The 23,481-nt window shown below is 46.5% G+C and overlaps 2 protein-coding genes across 4 annotated transcripts in view; both read right to left on the bottom strand.

Moving 5' to 3' along the window:
• Positions 1-23,481, bottom strand: part of LOC119164167 (cofilin/actin-depolymerizing factor homolog) — a 39,265-nt gene that overhangs the window by 285 nt on the left and 15,499 nt on the right. Inside the window, exons 1-2 of one of the 2 annotated variants that reach the window (XM_037416287.2) lie at positions 4,236-4,394; positions 2,930-3,192 (exon numbers count right to left, since the gene is read on the bottom strand). In XM_037416287.2, coding sequence (XP_037272184.2) covers positions 2,930-3,192; positions 4,236-4,238 — 266 coding nt within the window. In that variant the 5' untranslated portion in view covers positions 4,239-4,394. Of the gene's footprint in view, positions 1-2,929; positions 3,193-4,235; positions 4,395-23,481 lie in introns of those variants that run through there. The other variant, XM_075871148.1, reaches the window with a different exon arrangement.
• On the bottom strand, positions 11,832-16,155 carry LOC142768828 (cofilin/actin-depolymerizing factor homolog). 2 transcript variants are annotated; one of them, XM_075871144.1, is made up of 4 exons: positions 16,003-16,155; positions 12,896-13,158; positions 12,422-12,564; positions 11,832-12,032 (listed from the first exon to the last, which is right to left on the bottom strand). In XM_075871144.1, exons 1-4 carry the CDS (start codon positions 16,003-16,005, stop codon positions 11,989-11,991), a joined length of 453 nt encoding a protein of 150 aa, XP_075727259.1. In that variant the 5' UTR covers positions 16,006-16,155; the 3' UTR covers positions 11,832-11,988. The 2 variants fall into 2 exon arrangements, with proteins under 2 accessions (XP_075727259.1, XP_075727260.1); XM_075871145.1 differs by lacking the exon at positions 12,422-12,564 and having other exon boundaries at positions 16,003-16,153.

The following is a 23,481-nucleotide window of genomic DNA, read 5'->3' as shown; positions in this document are numbered from 1 at the left end:
CGATGACACCGTGATTCGCGACTCCGCCTACCGCTGCAGCTAACTCGCACCGTTTGGCGTGAGCGTTGCCAGAATTTTTTTTTTTTTTGAGGGGAGGCTCAATTATGCTTTATGTATGTATGTTTATGCATACGTTTGTATCTGTGCGTGTATGTGTACGCACGGCCGGACTAGAGAGGGTGCGGCACGCGCTTTCATGACAGCGTGCGCCGCTTCCTCTCTAGCCTGACCGTGGCGTACGCAAGCAAAATAGAAAAATTTCGGAGAGGGGGGGGGGGGGGGGTGACATACAAATGCGTAGTCAATTTTCACTGCAACGAGCGGCAATGCTCTCCCGGCCCACATCCAAGGCTTACGAGGGAGGAAGAGACAACATACGAACAGATACAGATAGAAAAATTTCCGCAACATAGAATGCCCCGTGCGCCAAAAACCAGGAAAACTAGAACACCATGATAGTAGCATTTAACTTAGATTAAACTCCGGACTCCGGACAAGGCGACCAAACATCGCCCACCAAAGCTCCACGACGCGCTGTACTCGGAAGCAGCTTGACAGCTGCTGTGCATCTTGTCACGTGATCACAGAAGGTGGTGGAGAGCTTTGGGTCGGGTGGAGCCTGCGCACCACGAAGTCGCAACAAGCGCCTTAGTACGTCGAGGCCGCCTACCGCTGTTTGCAAGACAGAACTGTCGTTCGGTCAGTGCGCAGCTTGTGCTTAGTGGCGCAAGGCTGGGACTATCCGGGCAGCTATATAGTTTTCGACCTAGCTATAGGTTCTGCTACTGATGCCAAGCTTTTTGCAAAGGATGCTAAGAGTTTGCTAGTAGCAGTATGGCTAGGTTTGGCTAGACTTGGCACGTGACTAACGGTTAGGTGGTGACATATTGTGATTCTAGTCACGTGAATAGGTTTTACGTGGTTTGCGACGTGGAATTGGTCGCCCTGCCGCGGTGGCCTAGTGGCTAAGGTACTCGACTGCTGACCCACAGGTTGCGGGTTTGAATCTCGGCTGTGGCGGCTGCATTTCTGATGGAGGCGGAAATGGTGTAGGCCCGTGCGCTCAGGTTTGGGCGCACGTTAAAGAACCCCAGGTGGCCAAAATTTCCGGAGCACTCCACTATATGGCGTCTCTCATAATCATGTGATGGTTTTGGGACGTTAAATCCCACATATCATCATCATCATCACGTGAAATTGGTCACGTGACTAGACATTGGGGGATATTCACGCGAGCAGTTACGTGATGTTAGATCATTCTAGCAGCCACACGAGCAGTTGCATGGTGTTACGTGATTTCTAGTCGAGTAGCGGACTCGCCCGCCGCAGTTTTTTTGTGTTCCACGTCGTAGAAAGTGGCGCACGTGTCGTAGTAGTGAAGGAGAAGATGAAAAGAGCGTGTACACTCTTAAAAAAAGTTAGTAAGAAGGTAGCAACTGCAAGCAAACAGGTAGTAACTGCAGTCGTACTACCTTTTTTGAGTCGTTACTTACCTTTTGGTACGTGTTTACTACCTATGTTAGTAAAGTCACTAGCTGCAGCCGTTACTAACCTTTTGAGACCTGTTACCACCTACGTTAGTAAACAGTTAGTAACTGGAATAAAAGAGGTAGTAACTGTAGACATTACTACCTTTCTTGCCCCATTACTACTTTTTTGATACCAGGCTGTTGACTATGTAATCCAAAATAGTGTGATTTTGATTCCGATAATTTATTCTGGGAACCATCTCCACGTATTATAATTAAACGGGAAAATGACGCAGAAGATAATCATAGATAAAAAATACATTTTGCTTTAAATTACGCAACCGAGATATGTAAATGTCATTCTGATATTGTCGAAACGGAGAAGCACAAATTAACGAACCATAAGCAAATGCTACTCACGTTCTAATATACAACTACAAAAAAACTTAGTAAATTACAGCAAATTAACAAGACCGGTAGAGGAAAATAACCAGACGGTCACAATTAATCCACTGCGGCATGTCTCCAAATATTACCTTTGTTTTGGCAAGTCAAACCCCAAGAACGATTATTACCTTTTCACCGCTGATATACTAGCCTTGTGAAGCATTGAAATGCACTGAATAAGTTCAATACTTTGTTTCGGCCACTGTACATACCACCTTTTTGTGGCCGTTTTATAATGAATAGATATGACATATAATTTTTTATAACTAAGGCTGATTAAAAGTCTTGTGCTACGTCCCCAAACACACCTAACCAGGTAGTATAATATAGTGTTATAGCTTCACATTTGTAATCCATCCTGAAACACAAGTGTTCCCCTGTGCCAGACATGCCTCTGCAAAGTAGGCGCTATATATACCCCACGCTTACTTCATACTGTATGCGTCAAAAATTGTAACTTCTTAGGTCTAGTATTCTTCGCGATCGTGGCACACCACGCTAGATTACCCGAAGTTTCGTAGTAATGAAACATTGACTGACTAACATTAGCAATGGAGAAATAATATGCCAAAATGAATGAGCAGGGTAGTATCCGTTACTTTTTTTCTTGAAACATTTAAAAGTTACTACCCATGGGTGGTAACGGTTACTAAATGCTGGTAGTAACAGCAATGGTAGTAACTGTTACCGTCCTCACCGTTACTAACTTTGCTTACTACCAGAGTTGTAACATATGTGACAAACAATTACTACCACAAAGTTAGGAAGTATTGCTACCTTTTTTCTAATAGTGTATACGGCTCATGGTGGTGATAATTCCCGTTCGCATTACCAGCGCCTCTTCCATTTAAAAAAAAATTGAAGAAGGCACTGACTTACGACGCAGCAAAAGGCGTAAATATCTGTGGTCTTAAACCTAAAAGCTAGATTTATTAACAAAAATGGCCGCCATGGCAAGATCACCATGCAAGTTGTTAAATTTCTGGATTTACTCCCCTACTGGCTGTACTTACCAGCATATGAACACTTTCTGGTCAACTGTAGCCCCGTCCTCGCGTTTCACAGTGTGGTCAAACACGACCCAGCGGCACTGGTCTGCATAGCTGTGCCGCAGCTTCTCCACGAAGTCCGCGACGGTGGCCGAACGCTCTCCAGTGGTGTCCGTTTCGATTACATTCCCTTCGGTGAGCTTGAACAGGACGTAGCGGTGCTTCTTGTCCCTTCTCAACTCATCGTACGCAGTCTTGGCCCCTTCGGACACCGTCACTCCAGTCGACTGCGGCGAAAAAAAACAGGACACGATAAAACTTAATGGCGCCAGGCCCGTCACTGGAAGCTGCACTTGTTTACGTCGCCTGTATGGCTGACCGTGGCAATGATTGCCAATGTCGCGCCAATAGATTCGATTGCTGGTTAGCTCCGTGTATATGCGCTTCTTTTCGTTGCCACGTCTTGGCGCGCCGTTTTTTCCGCATAGTATGTTGAAGTTTTTGATGTTGAAGTTTATTGCCACTTAGGTACATGTATACATGCATAAACAGAAGGAAGAGCAGAATAGAAGCTTCGTATAGGCAGCTGGGCTGCTCCGACGTCTCCGTACAATAACGCCGGCAACAAGACGAGAATTCCCAATTAGTGCACTTTTGCAGTATTAAAACAGAGATGCACATAGCAAATAACTGACGAAATCGGAAAGAAACGGACATTTTCAAGAAACGCAAAAGCAAGTTTGACATTCGTATTATCAACCGAAGTGGTGCGTTTTCAGGAACATAACGCATGTTTTCATCGCATAGTTTGTTTACTATACTTTCCCGCAACAATCGCTGTTGCACCTAATGTTCTTTACAGGGGAGGCAAAGTTTCATCACCACGCCCCGACTCCCGAGTTCCATGTTGGTCAGTTTCGAAAAACTTGCTTCACTTCATACATACATACACATACATACACACGTACGTACGTACATACATAGACGCATACATACATACATACATACACATACATACATACATACATACATACATACATACATACATACATACATACATACATACATACATACATACATACATACATACATACATACATACATACATACATACATACATACATACATACATACATACATACATACATACATACATACATACATACATACATACATACATACATACATACATACATACATACAAGGGATGGACAGACCCACGCCTTTTAGAGCTTCGTCTTAAAAATTAGATTACGGAGTAGAAGAGTAGATATACACTACCTAGCGAATGTAGGGTAGCGAAGGGCTAAGAGAAGGCAATGTTGCTTACCATGGAGGCAGTTTCTAAGTTTGTTCCCTGGTCGAAGCACAGGACGCTCTACGAAATACTCTCGCTCCTGTTACGTGCACGCAGGCTGGCTTGACGCGAAGTGGGCGACTCGATTGCCTTATATACACCCAGACGAAAACGCAACCTATCTCCCGGCATCCGCCATCTTGTTGCCAGCGTGAAAGGAGTTTCAAAACGGTGGAATGTTACTTGTTCTCTTTGCTTTGCGCAATTATCTACAACCAGACAAGCTGTGTTTGCGCATGCCAGCTCGTCCGGGGCTGTGCAACTGTGGAAAGAAACCGGCGGTCGCTTGCACGCATTCTCGTTTTCTTCTTCATCTTTTTTTTTTTTTGCTGCATTGCGAGAATGCTGGCGTGACGCGCGTGCTATGCAGATCAAGGAGGATTGAAAAAAAAATAATGTTTGAGTTGATCATCTCAACAACTATTTTGTACCGGCAATGGTTAAGCCATGGTTTGCTCCTGGTTTGCGTGGGAATAATGCTCTATTTAGGGTAGTGCCCGCTTTCAGATAACATGGTTTTTGTCTGTTGAATGCAAACGTTATAGGCTAACTATAAAATAACATTTCGTTGTGTCTGGCGAAACTACTCTGTAGGGATTACTATGGATGACTAGATCTCCAATAAAATTTGTCCAGAAATTGGAAAATCTTAAGACTGTTTCACATGCGAGCTATTTTGCTCCAAGAGCGGGGCCAAAACAGGTTTCTACCACTGCGACTAGACGCCCTTGTGAAATTCACCAGAGTTGGAAAAATTCGCTAGCGGCACAAGCGGCAGAGCGACCAGTGACGTCGTTTGACACGTGATGACGGGGGTGGTGTCGAGAAGTTGACGCGCGCGCTGCGAGGAATTGGTTCAACAGAACAACTCGCTCCGACTGAGTAGCAGACGACATCCGTCCTCTCCCGGCTCACAAATGTTTCGCGCTGCTTTCAACAATTCGCTGATAGAAGTTGTGAAACGATCTCTTCTTTGGGACGTCAAGATGGAGGATTTCCGCAAGAACCATAAGAAGAGCATTCTTTGGGAACAAATTGCCGAAGTCGCATACTTCCATAAGGTAAACGTCGTGGCTTGAAATGGTCATGTTCACTGGTGAAGTCGAAGTGCAGCTGTTTTCCTTTCGTTGCTCTCGACGATGCTTTCGCCGTAGTGACAATCGCGTGCGGTTCCTTTTTTATTTCAATAACATTATTACTACTTTCTTTTGTCTGTTTTTGCGTTTTCATCGAAAGTTATTCCCACGTAGAGAAGCCGCATGGCACGCCGTACTTCTATGTCGCAGCAATTGTTGCTGGTTTAACAAATGATGACATTTGGTGACGCGGTGCATAGATGAAAGGCTTCACACGAACGACAGAGCAAGGACGGCTTCTACGGTACTCGACTTAAGAAGTAGCATTCCACACAGGTCACTGAAAAGGAATTTCGTGATGTGACTCAACAAAGAAGGGGCGCGAAGCTTGTTGTCATGGTTCGGGGAACCAAGGCACTCATCAGGGGCCTTTATTTTTGTTCTCCCCTCGATTTCTCACTAAAACCCTGGCTTACTTGTCCGCGTCCTCTGCGACGCTTTTCTCGCAATTGCACCGCAGAGCGCTCAAGTTTGCAGGCTGTCGACAGGTCCTGCCACACTGGCCAGCTGCTTTCCGTGACACTAAGTGCAGGAATGGGCGGCTGGCTAGGCGAAAATAGGTGTTCGGTCGCGAGCACAACATACACTGCGTAGATAACGAAGAACAGCTGTTGATTTCAGGCACCAGGACAGCAATACATGCCTAGAAGCATGCATCTAAATTACACGGTCGAATGCTACCAATTGAATGTCGCTATGTGCCGACGGCAAAGGTGTGTTGTGTGAAATTATGTCATACTTCGGCTTACCTGCTCACCACCGCAGCATTTATGGACGCAAATGCAAGCTAAAGCAAGAATTGCTGCGTAGTCTCTTACCTGCGCCGCGCACAAGTGTATATACAGCAGCCAAAGAACCGGGACAACGAGCGTATCACGTATGTTATGCTACCTGCCGCTGGTGAAACTCTTCCTGGAGTGCTTTACTGAATCATTGAAAAATTTAAGAGGCTTACTGTGTAGGGTGGAAGCATACGAATTCGAGCACCAGAAGAGATGTAGGCCATTCAGAAAACCCCAATGAAGGATGTGTTTGCACGAGCCAAAGGGTGACCACAAGCACTGCCGAAGCTTACTACTTAGAGTTTTTATAAAAACTCTTATTTTGACTCGCATGAACTGGTACAAATATTTAGGTATAAATTTTGCGAGTTGTGTATACTGGGCTGACAGAAACCTCGTTCAGCATCCCAATGTTAAATCGCTGAAAGCAAAAGCAATGAATCGGAGAAACATGGGAAGTGCTGCACAAAACACGCTCGCAGTTCTTAAGCATTCACCTAGCTAGAACAGCTGTATAATAAAACCATACAAGCAAACACTTTTTTTTTTTGCTTCTCCATGGTTGGTCAGTTATATCAGACATATGAGCGCGAAACAAGAATCATACGTGAAAAAGCCAGGACAAAACAGAAATCAACTGCAAACGTTGCTTATTTGTTGTAAGATACATGTTAAAACTAATTCAATCAGTGTACAGACGCGTAAAAGTCGAGCGGCTATTGATGATGAACATCGTAGCACAGGGGCGCCAAATGAAGAACACTTGGAGAAGAACGTGGCTTCCAGATACCGCTGAAAACAGCGGTTGACCGGCGCCTTCCGCGAACAACACTGCCCGCTAGAGCGGCGGGCGTCGCGCAACAGCAGCGGCGCATGTGAAACGAACGCGCGTCCTCCTGCCGCTCATCGCCGCGACCGCCGCCGCTCGTTCGCTTGCATGTGAAACAGGCTTTAAGGAAACTTGTAACTCGAACGCAACACATCATGGTGCACGTGCGACGTTACTATATTCGGCGACAACTTTTCTTGGCGTTGAAGAGAAAGCTACGGAGGCGGAGCTTCTGCACATGCAGCACTACGTGAAGTAGCCATGGAAAGTGACGGGGGCGCACCATCAGCGTTTCATGCAGACACGTTTGAGGTGCACGTGAAAAGGTGGGACTTTCTCGCGCGTTCGGAAACGCGAAATCACAACGAATAAGTTAAAGTAAATACGACTATCTTAATGGTGGCAGCTGCGTCCAGTCTCAAATAGCTCCCCATCGAAAACAAAGGGGGAACTTCTATTCACCTTTTCATAAACGCCTCCCTGGGCGCCGCCATAGCCCTCCTTGGGCTGTGCAAATTTGCACGTCCCCTCGAAAATGCACTGGAAACGCTGCGCCCTTATATCCTTTGTACTCCCGCGGACAGCCCATCATGGCGATGTTTTTTTTCCTTCCGGTGAAATGGTGTATATATGCCGGTGAAAATACGGGCGCTGTTGTGGAACTACATTCACTGGCGGTATAGGATGCCCGCGAATTGGCTCTGTATAGCCTTGGCTCCAATGCCAAGAAAAGTTGTCGCCGAGTATACACGGTTGAAACTATATAAAGGCGTGTAAGAAAAACACTGCTTTTGGGTTTAGACTGATTTAGGCACGCGTCCGCAGCAGCCGCACCGACGTGGCCTGCTAGTCATTTGCAATGGCAGGCCGCGTCTGTTTGGCTGCTGTGGACGCGCAACTAATTCTGTCTATTATATGGTCTCGGCCTTTCTGTCGGCGTGTCATGTCATCGTCGCGGTCCATGAAAAACGGGAATGCGCCATGAAAGTTGAGTAGATCCTACCAATTCCTAATGCTCCATGCTATGCATATTACGAGTTACAGGTTGGAAGTCACGATCCACAAACATTACGTTTGGCTTAGCAGATGTGTTGAATCCTCTACAGAATTTACTAAGCACGATCAATTTTTTTAAAAATCTAAATCCAGACACACAAACGGGCGTCCTCTCTATGGTAAAGTCATCTATATGAAACACGACTTTATGAAACAAACCTGCAAAATGAGTGTGTGTTAGGGGACCGGTAGCTAGTGAAGCAGTAAATAATAATTATTCTGCTCTGGGAAACATCGGCACGCTGCATGCTTTGCCCCTGCCTAGGTTTCGCGCAAGGCGGATGGTTTCACGTCAGAGGAACTTATAAGCACATTCGCGTGCATGCCCCTTTATTCTTCGCTATGCTGGTGAGATCCCCGATTCTCGGCTGTACTCCTGAAGTTGGGAGTGCACAACACCACTTCGGAATTAATTGAAGCGCAAAGGTCAGCACAAATAATTCGGTTATCGAGTTTCAAAACAGGAAGAAAACTGCTCGATGCGGCAGGCCTCCGTCCTATCTTCAATCAGGGAGAAACTACGCAGCTTGATTATCAAACAAGGAATTCCTTTATTGTTGACCCTCTTCCACGAAACATCCATCCCCAACACAATAAAGGTCGTAGGTTGGCGAGGGCTAGGGCTTTCATAAAGAACCTCTCCGGAACAGAGACATTTGTGGACGCGGCGCGCCACGCCGGCGGCAGCAAGTTTTCCGTGGCAGTCGTCAATGACAGGGGAGAACTTGTCTCGGCAGCTTCAGTGAAGACCTCCTTGGTCGATGTAGCAGAACAGGCTGCTGTAGCGCTGGCATTACTGGACACGAAACGCACCACGGTGTACACCGATTCCCGAGCGGCCGTTAGGGCGTTCGCATCGGGATTGATAGCCACAGAGGCAGCCAGAATTCTCCACAGCAAACCCCCCTCAGATGTTATTCATCACATAGTCTGGTTTCCCGCTCACATGGGACCAGACGTACTGCCGGGTCACCTGAACCCAAACGAGATAGCCCACGACTGTGCGCGAGGTTTCACAAGCCGCGACGGGGTGGTCTCTCGGGTGGGTTCGGGAGAGCTCGTCCACAGTGATCCTCTCGTTACTTTTCACGAGATAACATCTCATTACAGAGGAGAGCGACAGACTTTTCCCTTTCCCCATCATAAGCTCCACAGATCACAAGCAAGCACGCTCCGCATGCTCCAGACGGGGTCTTACCCCTCTAGGGGCTTTCTGAGCATGCTTCATCCGGATATTGATCCACTTTGCCCAGATTGTGGTGAATCTTGCTCTTTGAGTCACATGCTCTGGCAGTGCCCTGCGTTACAGGATTTTAAAACAGAAGAAGACTGGACGACGGCAATCACAGACCCCAGACAAGACGTCCAGCTTCAGGCTGTCCAGAGGGCCCGTGAACGAGCGGAGACGCATGGCCTCTCTGTTCCGACATGGGACTAGCCAACGGCTGGGTGGGGACCTACATAGTTGGCCCGCTGCCTTGCCTCTCAGGACCAAATAAAGTTGTTTGTCATGTCATGTCATGTCGGCTGTACTCCAGCATTTATATAAAGCGAAAGGCTTAGATGCCTCAATACACGCGAAAATTGACAGCCGTTCCGAGTCGGCATTACACTATGACGTAGCAGTGACGTCGCATGATGACGTCTTCGCACGACAACGTAGTCAACGGTGGCCGGGTCACAGAGGCATTGCAAAGACTACGTGAGGTGGCTCCTGTCTTAGAGGCAATGGAAAACCGCGTTACCTGCAGGAAGCTTTCGGAGGGTGGCGGACCTGGCACAGAGTTTCCTATAAATACATTAGAGGGAACTACGGTGCTATAGTGTCTGTGGGAGCTGCAACGCACGGCGCTTCAGCGAGCATCTGAACGATGCGTAGCACGCAAATTCGTCACACCTTCGTAATCTTGGTTCCGTTCGACTTCGCGTGGCTTGACGCTGCTTTGTCATAAAATAGCAATCAGCAATGATGACGTGAATTAATGACGTGAATGAATGACGTGAATGGAGGACGTGAATGGATGACGAAGGTAAATGACATGTTCAAACATACATGGCATGCATGTCACTACACGACTACATGCTACGCTCCTATACTGCGCTCGCTGCCATTTCGCTAGCTTCCTATGTACCAAATTTGGTATTACGTGACGTGAATAGACGACGATGATAAATGACACGTCCAAACATCAAAATCATGACACGCGTGTCACGACGTAGGTGGTGAGTGCGATGTTGCAAACGCGGAGTTAGCCTGACCTAAATGGCTGGCAATTGTTACGCTTGAGCATCTCTTGAATTATAAGGGACCCCAAATGCCATTCAGCCCAGTGTCTCGCACGAAAGCCATCAGGATCCGTTGTACGCTCCTCCTGGTCGCCGCGGGTCCTTCTGTAAAAATGACATCTTCAAATGTCCCGTGCTTGTGACAACCTTTCCACAAACTGCGTACCATCTCTGTTCTTTCTCTGTCAAACTGCGGGCACAGTCAAATGAAATGTTCGATGTCGCCGATGTCACCACAAACACCACGAAACGGGGAAGCTCCTCATCCAGTCTTGATGACCAAGCCGGTGTGTATGTGGAGTCAGTTCTTATCCGGTAAAGCAGCGTCGCATGTTCTCTACAAAGTCCATGGGTTATGCATGATGGATGTGGATGCGTGCCACCTAAAACATGACTACATGATACGCTCTGCTGATTTTAATGTGACAATTCGACCTTGCTCATTCGTGCTTCGCATATAGTCGATTCCCACTGTACCTGGGATTCACCCACTCTCATAAAACCTAAATATGAAACATGACTACATGCTATGCTCTTAGCGCGCTCGCGGCCGTTTCGCTTGCTTCCCATGCCAAATTTGGTATTACGGGATATGAATGGACGACCGAGCACAAATGCCAGGCGCAAACATGATAATCATGACATTGAATTCATGTACGGCATAATTTACGTCCGCCTCGTAATGTTGTGGTGATTTGAATGTGTTAGTTCAACATTATATACTCAATCGTGCTTCGCATATAATCGATTCCCTCTCTACGAGGGATCTGCCAATTTTTACAAAGCTGAAATATTTATCATAATTGCAGTCGATATTGTAGCGTCGCAGTTGTGCACAAGGTCTCCTGTATAAATGGGCCCGGAGGCGTTACGCATCGCAAGTTGGCTGAGAATCGATTGCCTCTCGGCTCAGCGCCATAGTCCGACTATACTCGAGTCTGCGTGTCTCGCTAAACTTGAGCGCCGTTCCATTCCAGAATGCGTTATCAGTCACGTCTACCTGGCTAGAGAGGTCTCGCATTTTTGTTAACGTAAAAAGCCTTATCTTTCCACAATGCGAGACGACAATTGTCGTACGCACGTACGCTTACTGACCAACGGGACCTCTGAATGTGCACGGCCTGCACTGACACCACTGAAACAGATCCGCTGGAGCACAAACAATCGTGCGATGCGGACTTTGTGACGTAACGTTAGGGTTATTTGCACGTATCGCACGTCTGTGTTGCCAGCGCAACTGTTTAGTGTACACGTGACGCAGAGGTGACGCATATTTTTGAATAAAATTAAGATGCGAACTTACTTACCGTCTAGATTGGTGTTCAGTAATTGTCTTTGAGACAGCCCATATAACAGTAATTGGTAAATATAGTATAAGGCCTGTGGCATATGTAGTTGCAACGTCTTGCATAAAGCAGAATAAATAAGTGGTGCGATACCGAGTGACGATACATTGAAAATATTGTTTTCGATCTAAGTATGCAATTTTTTCATTACCATTTATTCGTCTGTCTGCAATACATCATATTTTCACTGCCACACAGCACCTTTCATCGAATCCTCGAGCTCTTCGACGCTGGCCGCCTCGAGAAACTTATCGATCCCAGTGACTTGCTGTCGGAGTGTCTCATATGCGCTTAAGTACAGCATCCGTTGCCTCGTGTTGGCTCCGTTAGGAAGCCTGCGTATGAAGAATATATACATTTGATTTAAGCCAGAACTACATTCACCACGACAGGCGATCAATAGAGTTTTAACGCCGAAATCACCTCTTCATCAGCATTTACTGCAAAGCTTAAGCCCTAAGTTCATTTATGTACATATGTGGTTATGTAACTATGTACTGTACAATTCCAAACCCACTCTTTATCTTCCAACTGTGTTAAATCTTTGCCACCGCATTTCTGAGTGGATAAGGACGAACAACACAACACAAATTATTACCGAAAATTGTGAACCTTTCTTGTCTTTCATTAGGTATTTGTAGGTTTGCTTTCTCTTCCTTTTGCCAAAGTCACTGAACTTACTTAGCATCCTATGTGGTAGGTTCGAGTGTCACAGGGCACCCACCGTTTTTCAGCCCGTGAGCTATCCCATCTCGATGAAGTGACTCGCTTTTCTCTCTTCGATCAGCTCTCATTCCCACAGTTTGCTTTCTTGAGCCACGCTGGGACTCGACTCTCTTGTGAGCGGAGAGTCGAGTCCAGGCGTGCCTGAGCACAAACAACACATGTATCACTGACTCATTGGCTGATCCAGAGGAGAAAGGAGGCAGTGGGCGACTGCCCCCAACCCCCAACAGCTTGTGTCAGCACCCATACCCCCTCCTTTCAGTTCAGGTCATACACCCTCGAATCACCTGTCACGATAGATTATCATTAATTAGGTATTAAGGACAAATTAACATTATTTATGCTGTGAGCGGGTTCTTGTAAAGATAACAAGTTAACTTCTGAACACAAGAAAATCGCCCCCCCCCCCCCTTTCTTTCACCATGTTGGCTTTAAGTGACGACCCCCATTAAAATGAGCAGCTGGATCTCACCATGTGATAAGGAATGTCTTGTCCGTGGTAGTTCCGTCATCTGCTGTGACAGGGTAGTCGTACACGGCGCACCGGCACTGGCCCGCTTCTCTCGGTCGCAACTCCTCCAAGAAGTTCTCGAGTGGGGCTGAACGCTCTCCCGTTGCCTCTGCGTCGATGACACTCTCTCCGACTACCTTGTAGATGACGTAGCGGTACTTCTTGTCCGTTTTTCGCGCCTCGTTCACTGCCTTGGCCTCGTCGGAGAATGTCATTCCAGTCGACTGCGGCGAGGAAAAGAAGAAACGAAATTTGCGTGAGGCCTGACGCAAGCCCGTTTTGCATCCTTCTTTTATCGAGCGCGAGGCCCACCACCGGAAAAAGCTGGCGTCATTTTGTCGTGACGTGCTAGGCGGGATCACTGGCAGGGTCGTCTGCTCTGCTCTGCGAGCACCGACATACTGAAAACGAAATTCTACAATGCTACTTGTGCTGTTCTTCGGATTAAGTGGGGAGGCTATGACGTTTCGGCGGCGCACTTGGCAGCACTCAGAATCACTGCTAGCAGCTGTCTTTGAAGGCGTTTTATGAGGTAAGCCAGAGCCTCAGTGCAGGATGACGCAACGTGGGCCGGTGTACGTCACCACTCATACGTGTGCGCAGGGTAACACCAAGAGGTTTAAATAAACATTGCTGGAGTGGAAATTTTCGCCCACGAGTGAAGCCGTGCCAACCTCAAGATGGTGGGTGCGGCAGCCATCTTACAAGGGGCATGTTGAGCTGTTAGCGTTCGGCGATTAAGAAGGAGCGTTTTCCTCACGTGCCCAAAGAGTTTAATGTGACAACCTTTTCGTGTAAAATAGTACTCAGAAGAGTTACTAAATTTCTTTAGAAAGCCTCCAATTTAAGGCAAATTTTATTGGATATTAAGTCACCAATACTAATCTCTGCAGATTATTCCTCCGGAAACAACTATAACTTAATTTAATATTAACGTAGCCTCTAGACAAACAAATCAAAGCCACTTGATGTCTAAGTGGGCACCACCAGAAAAGAGCATGTTTCTGAGATATTTCGAGGGCAAAACCAGCCTTGACTACTGCTGGCAGAGCCTTGCGGGAGCTTCCACTCTAGCACATATATTTTTTTCAAAACCTCCTTGGGTAAGATGCTGCGGGACGCTTTGGTTGTGAACATTAGAAATGGTAAACGGCTCCATTGAATACACCGCGCTTGTGCAGCCTGCATTTCCGTGGGGAAGACATCTGCTTTGGCGTGGGGCTTCGCTGTTCGAGCCACGTCTGTAACAAGCACATGGAACAAACTAAGCGGCACATGTAACAAAACTAGAAAGAACGACACAGAGTGTTGTGCTTTCCAGTTTTGTGCACTCTTATACCTATGTTGAAATGGACTAACTGACGCAAGCGACCGTCCTTCGCTGTTCGGCGCTTCACTGGGTACTTGCTGCAGTACCATCTCTGTTTTTCACTGCCATTCTTAGCTCAAGCCGGTGCTCGTCCCGTCGTCGTTTGCAGAATTATATAGTCGGCTCACGAACGCTTTGACATTTTTTCGCCTTCGTGTTGTACGATATGCACGTGTATCGCTTCGTAATGCTGCTTCTTCTAACACACGGCAGCCGCGAAGCTTGCAGTTTCGAAGTTATAGATAATGGCAAGTTCACAGGAATTAATGGAAAGCGAGTGCTAGGAATCACGTGAAAAAAAGCACGTAGTGGACGTCTTGATTGATTGATTGATTGATTTGTGGGGTTTAACGTCCCAAAACCACCATATGATTATGAGAGACGCCGTAGTGGAGGGCTCCGGAAATTTCGACCACCTGGGGTTCTTCAACGTGCGCCAAATCTGAGCACACGGGCCTACAACATTTCCGCCTCCATCGAAAATGCAGCCGCCGCAGCCGGGAATCGAACCCGCGACCTGCGGGTCAGCAGCCGAGTACCTTAGCCACTAGACAACCGCGGCGGGGCCGTAGTGGACGTCTTAACACCGGCCAATGAACAAACAAGATTAAGAAATAGGAACCGTGAACAGCCGGTTTGATGCCACGTGAGAAATAATGATGATCAAACGTCCAAAGGTTTAGAAGACATCAAGCAATTAGACGTTGTGAAAATGTTTACAGCAGCGTTTAGCAGGAGCTCAACGTGGAGCTGAAGCACACCAAATTGCTAATCACAAAAAAAAATCAATGTGCCATATTATTCTTAAAAGGACTCGCAGTACTTAACATATTGCACTGCCTCAGTTATGAATGAGACTTTGTGTATCGATGTCCAGGAGTGCTATTCTGGACACTGTCTAATTCCGTTATATCGTGAAATTCCATAATGGTGGCATTTAAAGGCAATCAGAGAGGTCATAGTAGCTCACTTGTTCGATTACCATTGATCAATGGCGGAATCTGACAACATGACGTCATTCAACACTGTCCAAAATAGCCCCCCAGGGCGGCATTTCGCTTGAGCTTAATATGAAGCCCAAGCGCCGATCCTCGCTAATTCCAAGAAAGTAGACTACCTGTCTCATAGCGGTTGAAGAACTACGTACGCAGTGCTTACTGTAGTAAAACTATATAGCTGCTGTATACGATTTGCCTGATTGACGAATCAGACTTTGTGCAGATGTTCTGTACAGCGTTTGGCTTGTGCTCCACATGAAGCTCAAACTCCGATCCACGGTAATCAAAAGAAAGTAAACTAGCTGTTTCATAGTGTTTGTAGAATCACGTACGTTACTGTAGTGAATTCTGTGGCATGTATGATTGACCTGACTGTCGAATTAGACTTTGTGCAGACGTTCTCTGCAGCGTTTGGCTTGTGTTCCACGTAAGCCTCAAGTGCCAATCGTCGCTATTCACAATAACATAGTGATATCTCTTCGACTAGCGATTAAAAAAAACACTTAGTGCTTGATATAGTGCGCTGCTGTATATTCGATTGCTCTGACCCTCGAATCCGACTTAGTGTACGCAGATGTTAAGTGCAGCATTAATTGGCTTGACCTTAACATGAAATTCAAGCCGCAATTCTCACTAATCAAATGAAAGTAGAATAACAGTTCCATAGCATGGTTGAAAAAAAGGAGACATTTAGTACTTACCATATTGAATTGTTTATACGATGGTTCCGACGGGTGTATTAGACTTGGCGTAAATGCTCTATGTGGACTGCGGCCCGAGTTCTACGCGAAGCTGTTCTATGTTCGAATATATTTGATTGGGCGTCTGTGCAACAGCATCAAGCACCGCCTCCTTTTTTTTTCAATTTGCACTGATTCAGTATTGCTGAGTCAGGTATGGGAATGCTGAATGAAATATGCGACAGGTGTAAGCCGTTCACCTTTGCAAGGCAAGCGGTGCATGCTCTTTTTTTTCTTTTTTTTTTCATCGTTATCGTGTACGTCGCTGCTCCATGTAGTTAGTGTATTTTACCTCTGTCAATAGCTACTTCTGCAAAACATGTAGCCGTGCCAGCATTCTATGGAAGGAGCATCACGGGGTCAATGAACGTGAATGCGCAAAATCGTGACAAACGCGGTGGGCGTATTGTTCCCGAAATGTCAATTGAAAGAAAATTAGTGTAATTCGAGATGGTAGTACGAAGCCTGAAAGAAGTGCGCAGCTGGGCGGCCTTCGATCCCTTTTTTTCCCCTCTTCTTCGTCCTTATTTTTCTTTCTCCTCTGTTTTTCTGTACGTTATATATATATATATATATATATATATATATATATATATATATATATATATATATATATATATATATATATATATATATATATATATATATATATATATATATATATATATATATATAGCGCTGGTGGCGCTGACTGACACTCCCATGTTTAATTAGCATATAAATCCTGTAAAGTGGCTGGGGGGATAGCTGTCGTGGTAGCTCAGTGGTAGAGCATCGAACGCGTCATTCGAAGGTCGCAGGTTCGGATCCTTCCCACGGCAAAGTTATCTTTTCACCCACTTTTCTTCATATTTACATTACAACTTGGTCTAATATCTTCTCCTATACTTTCCTTGGCATTATTGTCTGTTAGATCTCATTAATATTGTGTAAAAACACGGAAAAACGAGCGCTTATGTATACACTGCTTTCCTTATATATATATATATATATATATATATATATATATATATATATATATATATATATATATATATATATATATATATACATATAGCCCCATTGTTGCTCTCTCTCTACTTCTATTTCTTCCTCTTACCTTCTCCCCCTTTTATTGTCTCTCTTTCTTTTTTATTTGCTTCCTTTCGTTATTTTCTTCTATGATATACTTCGCTCTCTGGTATTTTCATTTCTCTTATCCTTAGTTTTATTTTCCACCCCCAGTGCTATGCCCGGATAGCCGAGTAGTTACGATGCTCACCTACGAATTGGGGGAACGTGGGTTCAAATCTCACCTTTTGGTTAGTTGTAACTTTATTAGATTGTCCCGTAGTGCTTTAGGTGACCCGGGCTCAGGTCTTCCACGATGGCACTTCAAGGTCCTGTCTCATCATTGCACAGGAGCAGCGCCATCAATTGTCACACGACACTCGCACCACGCTGCTTAGAGGACGCACGAAGAACGCGCAGGTCATCGCAGGTATACAGAGGACAAATGCGAAGCATTTTCAGCGTTGCTACTACTTCGCGCTTCATCAGCGCACTACTGCAAGTGTCGACTATGCCAGTTTTTCCGTGTTGAACATCGCGGCACGTGGGTGACCCTTCTGCGCCTTCTGCAGTGTTCAAAGCATTGCTTGCAAGGTGTCCCTCATATCTTGAATGGGTATACATATGAGAGAGAGAGAGAGAGAGAGAGAGAGAGAAAGAGAGAGAGAGAGAGAGAGAGAGAGGAGTAAACGTTTATTTTGAAACAGTGCCCCGAGCAATGCCCGGTGTCACCCTGAGGTGGGAGGGCTCCTTAGTCCAGGAACCCTCTGGCTTCTACTGCCCTCTTGACCTTGGCGACGAGTTGTTGTTGGTCTTCCAGGTCCTCGAGGGCAAGCTTCGCCTTCCACGTTTCGGTTAGGTCTTCGTTCGTCCGTCCTGCTTCATTATCAGTCGTCCTTTTATCCTCTTCTTCGTCCTTATTTTTCTTTCTCCTCTGTTTTCCTGTACGTTATATATATATATATATATATATATATATATATATATATATATATATATATATATATATATATATATATATATATATATATATATATATATAGGTCCTCGAGGGCAAGCTTCGCCTTCCACGTTTCGGTTAGGTCTCCGTTCGTCCGTCCTGCTTCATTATCAGTCGTGTGCTGTTGCAGATTACGTCTGGCAATACACTGGCATGCAAGAAGCGAGTGTGCCAGGGTGTCCGGTACGTTGCAAAGCGGGCACATAGAGCTACATCTCGTTGGGTAGAGACGATGCATTAGGGCCCCATGTGTGTATGTGCTGCTTTGCAGGTGTCTCAGTATCACGATATGAGATACTTTTTTTAGTGCGTGTCTCAGAGCAGTTGAAATTATGAGCGTTGCTTTGATATGCGCCCTTCGTACCATCTCGTGCGTGGTACTGAGCATGCCGAAGCGCCCCGAGATATGTGTACCGCCAATGATCAACGCTCCCTCATGGCCTCCGAGAGGGGGGGCAGGGGCGTGGCGGGTTTCTCTCCAGCCGTCCCAACCGCGCGGAGCGGGCGTGTTTCCAGAGGTGGGCGTGGCACCCTCTTTTTTTCCACACCGAGGCGCTGCTTCGTACGGACGAGTCCAGGGACTCCAGGGGACTCCAGGAACTTTAGAGACTCCAGGCGACTCCAGGGATTCCAGGGGCTAGAAGCCAAATTATAGGGGAGTCGACGCGGATTCAGCCTTTATTTCGAATAGCAAGGAAAACACATTGAACAGTCATTACCAGCATTGACGTATGCAGATGATATAGTATTATTAGCCAACAACAAGGAAGATATGCAGGGATTGATAGATATCTGTGGCAATGAAGGAAATAGGTTAAATTTGAAGTTTAGCAGAAAAAAATGCAATCATGATTTCTAATGATAACAAAGGCAGTGAGCATAATATCAGATACTTGGGCGTATGGATAAGTATCTGATATTATGCTCACTGCTGAGTATCTGAGGGAGCACGAAAGATACATAATGACTAAGGGCACCAGGAATGCAGCTGTAATGAAAAATAGGGCACTGTGGAGCTGCAGTAGGTATGGCCTTGTGAGGGGTATTTGGAAAGGTGTCACGGTCCCGGGTTTGACGTTCGACAATGTGGTCGAACGTCAAACCCGGGACCGGGTTTGACGTTCTACTACTGCATTCTACTACTACTTCTACTGCACTCTTTCCTGTCTCTCTTGTTTTTTCTTCAAGTTTGTGCAGCAATTCAATTTTTCAAGTATGAACCAACTAGTCTGCAAAAAAGTATTGCTGACAACTTTTCTTCGCAAGTGAAGTGCAACTGTGGAAACTCTGAGGTGTGCTGTACACTCGAAGGAACTTTTCCGAACTTGTCTTCACAAGTGACTACTTGGCTTCGCGAGTGAAAGTGCAATTGTGACTTACAGTGCACGGAAAAACGCGCGAAATTCACCTCCGCCGCGCACCTTCACTGTGCAAAGTGAAGGCGCGCTCCATGTGAAATGGCAACTTCTGGACGAAGAGACTTTGAGCAAGGTGAGCCGAGTAGAAAGAAAGCGAAAGCATACGATCAAAAATATTTGACGAGATGGGAAGCTGAACCAAAGTACAAGGGATGGCTAGCAGCGAGTAAAAAAGGGCCCCTGTACTTCTACTGCAAGTGATGCAACGCTGATTGCAAAGGTGGAAAATCGGAAATCGACCGCCACCTCGCAAGCTGCAAGCACAGGAACAGTGCTGCAAGCTTGCAATCGACCCGCACGCTGACATCCGCCTGCAGTAAGTGGGCAAACTCAGCTAGACAAATCTGTCAAAGAGGCGGAAATAAGGCTTGCAGCGTTCATCACAGAGCATAACCTGCCATTTAATGTCATGGGGCATTTAGTTGACGTTGTCAAAGCAGCATGCGATGATTCCCAAATTGCAAAGAATGTGAGCTGTGGCCGGACGAAGTGCACTGCCATCGTAAAAAATGTTCTTGGAGAGCAGAGTCGCCAAGACATCTGTGAACTCTTGCGCAGACAGAAGTTCTCTCTGCTTGTCGACGAATCTACTGACAAGGGAATAGTGAAGCATCTGTCCCTTGTCGCCCGAGGGATGAATGCCAACGGCGACGTAGTGGATGCGTTTCTTGACTTGGTACCAGTCAGCGATGGAACCACCCAGTCTCTCTTCAGCAGTCTGAAGGCAGTCTTTACTAGCACAGAAATTCCATACAAAAGAAACTTGATCGGTTTCGCGGCGGACGGAGCAAACGTGATGATGGGTGCTCATCATTCCGTCGCATCGATGCTGCAAGCACAAATTCCAGGAATTTTCATTATGAAATGCATTTGCCATTCCTTCCATCTCTGTGCCTCCTACGCGTGCAAAACACTACCGAGAGGAGTGGAGGATCTGGCCCGCGATGTGTACAACTACTTTTTGTCTCCCAAGCAGGCGTCTGCATACTAGGAGGTCCAAATGCTCGCAGAGATGAAGCCACATAAGCTACTGCACCCGAGCCAAACCAGGTGGCTGTCCCTCCAAGTTGTTGTTACCCGCCTAGTTGAGCAGATGCCGGCCTTGATTTCATTTTTCAAAAAAAGCAGCCACTGAGGACCGCGTGCTTGCCGCAGAAGCCATTCTCGAGAAGCTTAGCAACCCGTCGACTAAGCTTTACCTCGAGTTTCTTGAGTACGTGCTGCCTTTTTTTACAAACCTAAACAAAGAAATGCAGTCCGAGGAAGCCAGAATCCACTTGCTGCACGAAAAGGTTTCGGGCACGCTAAAATGCATACTCGAATGCTACATCAAGCGGGACTACTTGGAGGCCACGCCGTTGTCCGATGTGCAGTACAAAGACCCCGCCAAGTTCCTGCCACTAGAGGAAATATATCTCGGAGCAAAGCCAACTGCAGTGCTATCCGGTGGCACACACGGCCTAAACGATGACCAGATTCACAACTTTAGGCTGCGGTGCTTAGAGTTTTTCATCGAAGCCGCTCGTCAGATATACTTGCGGTTCCCCCTGAAAAGTCACCAGTTGAAGAACCTTCGAGTCCTGGACCCGAAAGTTGTCATGGGAAAGACGATTCCATCAATCGCGCCCCTTGCGGTCTCATTTCCCCTGATCGTGAGGGAAAATGAAGTGAATGAACTGGACAGGGAGTGGCGTCTCCTCCGCAACATAGACCTGAGTGAGCACGCTGGCTTGACTGCGAGCCAGTTTTGGCACGCCGTATCCCAGATGCGAAGAGGCGATGGATCACAAGAGTTTCCCCTGTTGTCAGCGTTTTTGAAAAACATTTTGTGCCTACCACACTCCAGCGCTGCGGTCGAACGTGTGTTTTCGCAAGTAAATCTGCTGAAAACAAAGCAAAGAAACAGGTTGTCAACAGACGCGTTGTGCGGCTTGCTGCACGCAAAAAGAACCATGACGGACAGCTCCTGCTACACTTTCCAGATCACTCCATCGCATTTGAAGCGGATGAAGAAAGAAATGTATGGTGATTAAGACTTCAAAGGGTTACGTGTCACGATGTCCAGCATTTTCGTCGTCCTGCAAGCCTCGGCCGGCTGCCTCAGTAATTTGCGCATACAGAGAAGAGACTGTTGCAAGAGCATTTCAAGAGGTGTTGCTGTGAAACCAGAGTCGTCTGCTCGAAGAAGCGAATTCACATCGCTCCACAGAAAATATTGAAAAAAAGAGGTGCAGTTGCTGCTAGTAAGCTATATCTTAACTCTAATGAGATTCAGGGCAAACGAGGCGAAGAGCAAGCTGCGTTTAGACTAATAAAGGTGAATACCAACGTGCGAAAAGAAAAAAAAATGCAATCTGGGGATTTTGTCTGCTATCTAGAGATTTTTGAGGGGTCATTCTAGGGATAAAGCGTTGCCTCAGGTTGGCATCACTGATTGTGGGTGCATTGCTGTGTTCACAGGGGGCGGCCTGGGGCGGCCGTCAGAGACGCTCGCCTTCGTACCGAAGGAGGAGGGTAAAATCAGAGGGTTGGGCAGCGCGTTCGCGGCTCACGTTCTAGGCATAGTTATTTAGGAGGCGTTGATCTGTGACGCAGTTCGGTCTCTGGTCTTGAACCAATGAACGCGTCTTCACGCTCTGCGACCTACCGTCTCGTCCACCATTTCGACGCACCGTTGCGCCGCCTATAGTCACTGGAATGGTCGAATAGGCTGGGTGCACGCGCTCTTGTGGTACTTCGCGGTACCTGCGAGTGCGTCGCAAGAGACGCTCACCGGCGTCTCTGGCTATTAAAGGTACTGCCATAGACCACCTATATACTACCATTTATCTATACTACATACTGCCAACGCCTATATACTGCTAACAACATCCTGTTCTGATTCGCAATCGCACTTCAAATAGAGATGATGCACCGTGCTCCCTGAAAATCTGCGAAGTTAGGAGTATTTTCTTACCTTTAACCGCAACCAACACCAAATAGACGACGAACCTGCTCAAGGTCATGACGCTCGCAGGCGAAGGAGCGCGTCGTTTAAAGACGATAGTCTTTCTTGGGGACCTTCAACGCAAAACTTTTTTGTGTGTCTATCCGTACATTTGTCATTATTTCCGCTCCTTACGGGACCCTAAACGACACCAAAGTAGCCAAACGATACTCCAAACGGCTGACCCCATCCGCAGCGCCCACAAATATTGCTCAAGATTCAGCGTTCATGCTTGTGCGAATGTCAATTAAAAAGCAAATACTGCGCATACCTGAGACACCATAACAACACGTCAATATTCTGTATGTGTGTATCTTACTAGAGAAGGCATACATAAGTAATTCCGAGGACCGTAGCGTTGATCACGTAGCGCTGACCAGGCAACACTTGCATGAAAAGGCAAGTGTTTCCAACGCTTTGCTAAGACGACACGGTGGTGGCACCTACCCTTCGCCTTGCGTTCAACACCTTATCACCACCGATACGGGGGCGCACGCAGCGTGCGTGCTTCGTTTTCCAAGATAACTGCCAGATAGCGCTCATGTCTCACGTGTGACGTGTCTTGATGCACTTGTTCGCCTCCGCAGCGCGCTCGAAGCATTCTAATGCGGCGCCTCCAATATACCATTCACCGATTTTCTTGCGCATAACAACATCAAATAAACGGTTTTGTTCACTCACTCCAGACGCAAACTATCGTCTTTCGACAACATTTGCAGTGTAACATGCAGATACGCGGCAATTTTTTTTTTGCCCAACGTTCATGATGTGGTCGCGGTCGTTTCACTAGGTTCACATTTACCGAATTTGGTATTACATGACATGAATGCATTATGAATGTATATGACTGGTGCAAACATGATAATCATGACATGCATGTCATGTAAGAACATGACTACATGCCACGCTCATGATGCGCTCGGAATCGTTTCGCTAGCTTCACATTTACCAAATTTTGTATTACGTGACTCATGGAGGAAAGAATG

The sequence above is a fragment of the Rhipicephalus microplus genome, chromosome 8, assembly GCF_043290135.1.
Source record: "Rhipicephalus microplus isolate Deutch F79 chromosome 8, USDA_Rmic, whole genome shotgun sequence".
In the NCBI taxonomy this organism is placed as follows: domain Eukaryota; kingdom Metazoa; phylum Arthropoda; class Arachnida; order Ixodida; family Ixodidae; genus Rhipicephalus; species Rhipicephalus microplus.
This window is presented reverse-complemented; position numbering and strand designations above follow the sequence as displayed.

Bases quoted from the DNA above. Each gene is read 5' to 3' on its own strand.
- LOC142768828 (XM_075871144.1), bottom strand. The intron at 12,565-12,895 runs GTGAGATCCAGC...GTTTGTGCTCAG, and splicing joins AAGACATTCCTTATCACATG to GCACGCCTGGACTCGACTCT. The intron at 12,033-12,421 runs GTGGGTGCCCTG...CTTCATACGCAG, and splicing joins AGCTCACGGGCTGAAAAACG to GCTTCCTAACGGAGCCAACA.